Genomic DNA, 9011 nt, shown 5'->3' with positions numbered 1-9011 from the left:
TCCAAGATTCAGCCATGCCAGGGCAAGGATTCTTTGAAGGCTTGAAGATTTATCAGCGACAGTGTGGCCAGCAGGACCAGGGCAGTGACCTGTACTGGCCACTGGTGAGGCCCCACCTCTAATCCTGGGTGCAGTTTTGGACTCCTCACAAGAAAGATGTTGAGGTGCTGGAGTGAGAGAGAAGGGAATGGAGCTGGGGAAGGGGCTGGAGCACCAGGAGTGGCTGAGGGAGCTGGGGTGGCTCAGCCTGGAGAAAAGGAGGCTCAGGGGGGACCTTCTCACTCTCTACAACTCCCTGACAGGAGTGTGCAGCCAGGCAGAGGTTGGGCTCTGCTTCCAGGGAACAAGGGACAGGACAAGAAGAAATGGCCTCAAGTTGTGCGAGGGGAGGTTTATATTAGTTATTAGGAAAAATTACTTCACTAAAAGGTTGACCAGGCATTGGAACAGACTGCTCAGGGCAGTGATGGAGTCACTATCCCTGGAAGTGTTCAAAAGACATGCAGATGTGGTATTTGGGGACTTGGTTTAGCAGTGGGCTTGGTTGGACTTGATGATCTTTGAGGTCTTTTTCGACCTAAATGATGACATCTATGACTATGTTTTTCCCTAAGTGGCCTTCAAACCACAACCTATTTCATGCCATAAAAAGCAACATTCAAACATATGCAGTGGTGTCTCAGTAACCTTTGGCTTACCTTGCCAAAACTGCCCTTCCCCAGCATCTTGTGCAGGACAAAATCTTCAATGGTCAGTTTTAGCTGCACTTGGTGCTCTTGCTGCTCCTGGGACTGTTCTCCCAAGTCTGTCTCTATCAGAGCCTCCCCCTTCATTGTGCCCTCCACCGGAGTCTCCCAGGAGATGCCTTGTGGCTCTGCAACACACATCAAAGCATACAAATAAACCCCTGGAAATGAGCAGAAAACCCCCAGAACACTTATAGGTACTGTTCTTAGAGGTTTAAAAGGGTATTTCAAACAAATAGAAATGTGGTGGCCAGATCTAAGTACATTGACTCTGCTCCCACACTGCTTTCTCTCTAGAGGAATTTTTACTCCAGTGGAATTCCGTCTTCTTCAGCTACATTACTTTACAAACTGCTTTACAAACTCCTTCATATGTCTTTTTGTTTTATGGCAGCAAAACATGACCAAACCCTTAATTTCTGGCCACCTGTCTTCTTTGGTCCTTCTTGCTGGTTGCCATTTTGATGTGGTCCCATGAAATGTGGTCCAGACAAAAAGATGGGACAGCATTTTCATACTGGGTGCTGGGTCCCTGCTCTGGATGTGAAGCATTCCAGCTCAAGCATTCCAGCTGTCCTGGAGTGGAATTGCTCAGAGTTTTTTCAACCATTCATTCACTTGGATGTAAACAATAACAACATGAATTTGTAAGAGATTCTGTCCCTCACTGGATTTATCTCATTGCTGCACTGTTCCAAAATACTGAACAGCAAGAACACTACTCAGCAGACAAACAGGTCCACATGTAAAACAGATGTGAAACCATCTGGGGTTTTACTGATTCACATCAGCATAACCATTCTACTCGCAGAAAAGAAAGAAACTAAGCACAGATGTGGACATAATTTATTTCCCCTTGGGGGCTAAAGGACACACTATCTCATTTATTCTCCTTAACATCTGTTCTTGTACAGAGAGGGCTGTGACACCTACATCAGCTCCTGGGTGAGCGAAGTGGGGATCTCTCATTGGTTCTCAAAGCTACTGGAAGTCAACCTTTACCCAAAAATAAGAAATCGGAAAGAAAATCGGCCACAGTGATCAGAAGAACTCCAAACCTCCTGTTTATAGCTCAATTTCTCTGTAAAGTTCTCTGATTTTAAACGTCTGTGAGTCCCAAGCAGGGAATAAGCACATTATTGCCAGTGGAGGTATGAGATGTGCTCAAGCATCTGGTCAGAAAGAGCATTTAGGCATTAGCTGAAGGAGTGGTGACTGGGGTCTCAAGTCATCAGAGTTTGGGATGACGTAGGGGAAGTGCATGTTTGCAGAGAAAGAACTAGATTGGGATCCAGGGTATCTGCCATGCCCAGGTGATGTGGCTGGGAAGTTGTTGATATCCTGAGATCAGAAAGGGTAGAGGTTAGATATTAGAAAAAGGTTCTCTCTCCAGAGGGTGGTTGGGCACTGGAACAGGCTCCCCAGGGCAGGGGTCACAGCATCAAGCCTGACAGAGCTCAAGGAGCATTTGGATGATAATCTCAGGCATATGGTATGACTCATGGGGATGGTTCTCTGCAGGGCCAGGAGTTGGACTCGATGATCCTTGAGGGTCCCTTTCAACTCAGCATATTCTGTGATTCTGTGGTCTTGCTCTAGGCTGGAGAGATGCATGAAGGGTTCACTGGCTAATAAATTCCCCATCCTTGTCACCTCCAACTAACCATGGACCACCCAAAACATTAACAGAGCTGCTGCCCCGTATCACCAGGTGGAATTACCTTTTTTACCCGTTGTAGATGCTGGCAATGCCTGCAGTGGTGTTACATCCTTCACTGGAACTGGGAAGCCAATTTCCAGAGGTCCATCCCTGGAGATCTGCTCAGTGTCACGCTGACAGCGAGCCTGGAGTACAGGAAACAGCAAACAGTTTCTGAGCCAAATGTCATGTTCTGAGCTTAAAAACGTTGTAGCTTCTTCAGTGTGACCCACAAAAGCCAAGATCTATAAAAGGTCTTTGCTTATGAGAAGAGTATCTCAAGGCTCAAATGATTTACCTGCTGAGTGCTCTCTATCATTGCCAGAGCTTCAGCCATTAGCTTCTGGTTAACTCCACAAAGATTTGCTACTTTTGTCTGGCACTTGTGATGGACATTCATGCCACATGCTGAAAGAAAGAACAAAAGGAGTCAGGAAAACAAAGGCTATAAAGGGTTGGGCAGGAATATGTGCTGCTGTTGGCTGAGGGCAGAGAACAGCCATTTAAACAGCTCTAATGTCTCATGAAATGGCACTCAGGTCATTTTTTGGTTCTCTATAGAGACTTTTTTATATCTTCTTCTGGCCAAAGGTTGCGCTTCCACATCCATCAGCCTTTGCAGGTACAAGCTACCAAAACTCTACAGCTCAGAGATAAACTGTAATCACAGAACAGGATCTCCCCACTGGTGTAGGATTATGAAGATAGTGAAGTGTCTTAGGTCTGTCTGGTATTGGAGATAGAGCATAGTTCATACTGGGGGGGATTTTGGAAGATCAACAGTGTTCTTTGATTTTCTTTACCTCTTCAGGAAGCAACCCCTCAGCCTTGAGGACCACAGACCTTTCTATATATGGACAGTTCTCATCCTCCTTGAAGAATGATCCTCCTTGAAGGACAGTCCTGTAGGCTGCTCCTTCACCACCCTGGATGCCACCTCATGGAGGTTTTGCAGAGAAGGGTGATAAATGAGATCTGGCTTTTCAGATTGCAACCCTCTAAAGACAACAAGCCCCTTGCCATGCTCAGCTCGTGCCACACACACCAGGCACTCACCATCACACTTCAGTCCCTGCCGTGCAAGGCCCCAGAGGAGCGTCCCACAGTGCTCACAGAAAGTTGGGCTCTTGTAGTTGTAGACTTTGAAGCGGTGAGGCATGTCAATCTTGAACCTCTCTTTGTGGAACTGCAAGAGAAAAAAACATGTTGGCAATTCACTCCTCTCCACCTCAGCTCCGTGTGGAAAACCAAACTTGCGCCACAGGATGTCTACAGCCTTTTAATCCTTTATCAAGAAGAAACTATCTATAACTATGATTCAGGCACACAAAGCCAAATTTTGATACATAATAACATATGCAATTCAGTTATTAATTAGGCAATTGGGTTATTTCAGCCCTGGGCTTGATTTTATCTGACCAAAGAACTGCTTGACCTTCATCTACACACCCAGACTCCCCTAATGCTTAGTGGAAAAACATTGATACTTTTAAAAATGATTCATCTCATCCTGAAATGAATCTCTACATTTGTTGTCACGAATCACTCCTTGGAAGAGCCTGGTTTTCTTCTTTTAGTACATAGGGAGTGAAAGGTGATGACAAAGTTGGATACATCTACCCTGGAGATGTCAGAAGACAAGTGAGATGAATCTCATCTCTAAGAACTGCAGGAGAAAAGAAGAGTCAGGGTGGGACTGAGAGCAAAGAGAAGTTGTAGGACACAAGGAAAAGGGCATTGTACTGTCAAGAGTTTAAGTTCTGATTTTGCCTACCAAAAAGTCAAGTTTAGAATAAACTGACATGAGAAAAATAATGCAAATAATAATGGAAATACATCTTCCACTGTCTGCTTGGAAATCTCAGATAACACAGAAGGGAATGTTCGAGTACAGATCTGAAAATTCAGTGTGATGCCCTGCCTAACATCTGATAGTGAAGATTTTTCTCCAGTGAATCCCCACTTCATGTCCATGACTTCTCTCTGAGCTGTACTTTATGCATTAGAAAAATGTCAGCTCTGATTCAGCAACTGCCTTCTTCGGCAGCTGCATTTGAGTAAATCCTAAGTAGGAGGTAATGAAACCACAGGGAATATAAAAAGAAAAAGGACTCAGATCACACAGTTTTCAGTTGCAGTAGGACCTTTTGCTTCATCAGAAGTTGTTTTATAGAGACATCTGAATTACACTCAAGTTTTTAAAAGCAGCCTAATAACAAATAATAAATGACAACAATAATATTAATAATGATATTAATAATAATACATACCATTGTTTCTCTGCTATTGATTGCTGATCCTGTACACTTGGCTATTACTTTATCAATGCACTTCTTATGAATGGCAGCATTACACTCTGCAACAGCAAGTGTGTCATGGTGTTAATAAAGGAATTCCTTAAGAAAAGATTAAGGAAATAATGACAATAAGAAAATAAAAAAAGTTTCTTACGTCTGCATTGATAGCCTTGTTTATTCAGACCCCTGAAATAAACAGAGAAGTAGTTAATTCTGAGTTGTCTGAAAGCCTCAGTAGAAGAAAGGAGAGTAACATTAATGAAAGGAAGACAATAAAATTACTTTGCTTTTTATCAGTCTTTGTAGAGTTTATTTAATTTCACTGCCTTCATTCAGTCTAATGGTGGAGTGATTCTCTGTAGTTTTCACAGCCTTTTCAGCACATATTCACAAACCAAATTTCACACTATTCAAGGAGCAAACTGGACTGATGAGAAATGTCTGCACACTTGGCCAAACCCCAAAATATTTGTAAATAATAAAATAAAAAATGAAGGGAATTTTCACAATTGGAATTATGGTTGTGAACCACATCCTTGAAGTGATGCAATAACTACATGTAAGCTGTCAAGGGTCTGACAGCAGGACCAGATATTCATCAGAGAATCATAGAATCTTTTAGGTTGGAAAAGACCTTTAAGATCACTGAGTCCAACCACTAACCTGGATGTGCCAAGTCCAACACTAAGCCATGTTCATAAGTGCTACAAAGACACAAGAACTAGTCTCTGGGGATAAAAGAGAAAAAGCATAGCTCTATTTTCATTTACCACACAAACTCATGACAGACAGAGCAGAAGGTGGGTTGTGGAAAGAAGGTGGCCGTGAATTCGTGACACTTGACATTATGGATTTTGGCCTGTTTGATGGCTCCCCTGCGCTGGTGCAAGGAGAAGAAACCTTCAGTCTCACAGTCAGCCAGGTCCTTTGCATCTGGGGGAAAGGAAGCAGAAGATTTATTAGGGTACCTTGTCCTGATCAGGTGCCTTGAGAACATGCAGCTGCCAACATACTAAGTGACTGAAGTTGATGATTCACTTATGGGAATGAACACTTAAAGAAATATCATTTTATGAAACCCACACAAGGCTTGTTTGGATGTTTCTTTGGATGTTTTTTATCTACCATTCCTACACTAAAATTACTTTAAACTTGGGATTCTGAGCTCCCTTGAATATTCATAACGTTGTTTTTGAAACGCAGACCAGAAATTTCCTAAGAGATAAGTGGAACATAAAATTCTAACTTTGAATGAAAGAACCATGCCATGAAAAAGGTGAAATTACATTAAAATAATTAATTATTTATATATGCACACAAACCCACATGTGTGTATATATATACCAATATATATCCATATATGTGGATATTTAACTGAATCCCTTATGTGATCATGTACGTGTTGGTGCACAAGTACATATGTATGTTCCTAGGATATTTTGGTTTGTTATTTTTCAACACCAACATTTGCTTTGCTGTTTGCTGTGTCCATGCCATTATTCACAGTTCACCTTTAAACTTTTCAGAACAGCAAACAAACCAGTTCTGACTTCACGTGCATGTATGTGCTTATATGTGTGCTTGTGCCTACAAATGCACGCAGGATCTCCTTCTCAATCTCTGTTTTGTTTCACTCACACATTACCCAGCAAGTTACACAGGTAATATATGGAAAATGGTCCCCTCTGTGATCTGATGCTGATCTTGTTATTTGTAACACAAACACAACTTAGATTTCCTATGCTTTGGCCTCTCTGACACAGCACACAAGGAGGCAACAACAGTCTAGTCTATATTAAAGGTAGGAATGGTTAAGAAAACATCAGCATGGACATTCTGTTGTCTGATTTCAGTGTTTCTATGTTTTTATTTTTTTTTTTATCCTTCTAGATATCTACACCTTATAGCTTCACCCTGAGGGTATGAGAATTTTGGCAACAAAAAGACAGAAGAATAAGCATTTAGATTCAACCCATTTTCTTCAAGAAAGCAAAATGCATTTCATTTGGACATCAAACTCTGCAGGTGGGATTTGGTTCCCGGTGAAGACCTGTACATGACTGTGTGTCCCCTATCCAGGGTGACCAAGCTGCTGACACATCCCTGGAGGTCTAGTTGGAGCAGGCGAAGAGCCCAGTGAAAGGCTTGGCTCACCTTGCAGCAGAAAACTGCATTTGATCAAATGAATCACTCTCTAGGTTATTTTCCTCTTTTGCCTGCGTTGCTCTTGGACTGAAAAGCTCCACCAAAAGTGCACTCAGGTGTTGACAGCAGTAATTCTATCCCAGCCTTCACATCTGCACTAGAATGCACATCATGGCACATCTCACGTGTATAGAATCATAGGATTATTCAGGTTGGAAAAGACCTTTAAGATCATCAAGTTATACCATTAACCCAACATTGTCAAGGCCACAGCTACATGTCTTTTAAATGCCTCCAGGGATGGTGACTCCACCACTGCTTTGGGCAGCCTGTGCCAGGGCTTGACAACCCTTTCAGTGAAGAAATTTTCCCTGATATCCAATCTAAACCTCCCCTGGGCCAGCTTGAGTCCATCTCCTCTTGTCCTATTGCTTGTTATCTGGGAGAAGAGACTGATCCCCATCTGGCTACAGCCTCCTGTCAGGGAGTTTTAGAGAGCGAGAGGGTCTCCTGAGCTTCCTCTTCTCCAGGCTGAGCCCCCCCAGCTTCCTCAGCCACTTCTCACCAGATCTGTGCTCCAAACCCTTCCCCAGCTCCGTTCCCTTCTTTGGACACGCTCCAGCCTCTCAATGTCTTTCTTGTAGTACATAAAGTAGAATTATTTGAGAGGGAACTGGCTCATTATGTTTCTATTCTGTCTTGTTTAGCATAATGGGAAAAGCTATGGGAAAACCTACCATTTTAGTGGTAAAACAGACAAAAATCTGCCTTGCAAAACACAGAACAGTCAGTGTTCATCCCCATCACACAGTAAAAATCGCTCTTCTGGAGTTTTCATTTCAAATAGTTAGTTCTTATGAATCAATCACTAATAACATAGACACTGCTTTTAGTGAAGACATCACATCTCACCCACAGACCAGGAAACAGAGCTGTCAATTAACAAACAAAATCACTTGCCACTTATTTCCAGGAAGTATCTTGCATTCATCAGCATTCGCCCTTGAGGTTTCAGTTCTAGCTGGTTGAGATAAGTGAAAAACAAGAAAAGAAGGCCATTAAGCAGTCGTTCAAAGAAGGAAAAATCGTTTCAGATGACTTCAAGACAGCAATAATTTCAAGATGACTTCATCCTTTCAGATGACTTCAAGCTATCTCCTTTTCCCAGTGGGAATTGATGAATACCAATGAATGCTAATTTTAGGGTTGCTCCTACCCAGGGTAGGAGAGAGTAGGGTAGATCACCTCTAACCAAACACTCAAAGCATTATGATAGAAGAGATGTGACACTGAGTTCTGCAAGTCTAACTTCACTGTGAGGGATGTTGTGAAGGATGCTAGCAGCTTACTCAGACACATTTTTTGACCTTTTCACTGGACCTGGTAATTCCCACCTACCTGAGTCAACATCCATAGCTGCCTTTGGAAATCTGAATCCACTTGCCTAGGTATAAAAGGACCTAAATTCATGGATTTCTTCAGCCTGAGAGCCACAGCAGTGCCTTCCCCACTCAATCGCCAGCACAGCCCAAGCAGGGTCACCTCTCTAACCTCCAGATCAAAGAGTGCCCTTGCACAGAAAAGTGAAAAAAATTATATTGTCTCTCCTCATGACCCTTGGAGGATGAGATACCTGAGACCACCCTCCCTAGGGTGTAACTTGTATCAGGGAGTAAGTGGAGAGATCTGAGGAGAAGCCACCAGGCTGGGACACAACAGAATCAGGGTCTCCCAAATCCACTTCAGCTCAGCACTCCAGATTATGTGCCCCCTCTCTCCCTTGCCAGGCTACTGGGGTTGGAATCATGCTGAGCAGAGCCTTTTAGTTTTCAATTCCATCCCTAAGTATCCAAATTCCTTCAAAGTTATGTTTTAAAACAGAGTGGACCATAAAGACCATCTAGTTGCAACCCCCCCCGCCATGGGCAGGGACACCTCCCACTAGACCAGGTTGCTCAAGGCCTTATCCAACCTGGCCTTGAACACTGCCAGGGTTGAGGCATCAAACCAAATCCAAATGTGAAAATCTCAACCAAATCTTGTTTTTAGGGCTTGTAAGTGACCAAGGTCTTTTTGACTTTTCCACTCTGTCCTTAACCCAAGCAGTTTAGCCTAAGAACTGTC

General features: G+C 42.9%; 1 protein-coding gene across 3 annotated transcripts in view; it reads right to left on the bottom strand.

Annotated features, from left to right (window-relative positions):
- PRKCQ (protein kinase C theta) overlaps positions 1–9011 on the bottom strand; it is a 60699-nt gene that overhangs the window by 26289 nt on the left and 25399 nt on the right. For all 3 annotated transcript variants that reach the window (XM_017807822.1, XM_017807824.1, XM_017807823.1), the window contains 8 exons: positions 7848–7908; positions 5513–5675; positions 4897–4928; positions 4716–4801; positions 3502–3631; positions 2744–2853; positions 2468–2591; positions 699–874 (listed from right to left, as the gene is read on the bottom strand). In XM_017807822.1, the coding sequence (XP_017663311.1) occupies positions 699–874; positions 2468–2591; positions 2744–2853; positions 3502–3631; positions 4716–4801; positions 4897–4928; positions 5513–5675; positions 7848–7908 (882 nt within the window). The remainder of the gene's footprint in view (positions 1–698; positions 875–2467; positions 2592–2743; positions 2854–3501; positions 3632–4715; positions 4802–4896; positions 4929–5512; positions 5676–7847; positions 7909–9011) is intronic.

The sequence above is a fragment of the Lepidothrix coronata genome, unplaced genomic scaffold (assembly GCF_001604755.1).
Source record: "Lepidothrix coronata isolate B3197 unplaced genomic scaffold, Lepidothrix_coronata-1.0 Scaffold20, whole genome shotgun sequence".
In the NCBI taxonomy this organism is placed as follows: domain Eukaryota; kingdom Metazoa; phylum Chordata; class Aves; order Passeriformes; family Pipridae; genus Lepidothrix; species Lepidothrix coronata.
The sequence above is the reverse complement of the archived record's forward strand: the minus strand, read 5'-3'. Positions and strand labels throughout refer to the sequence as shown.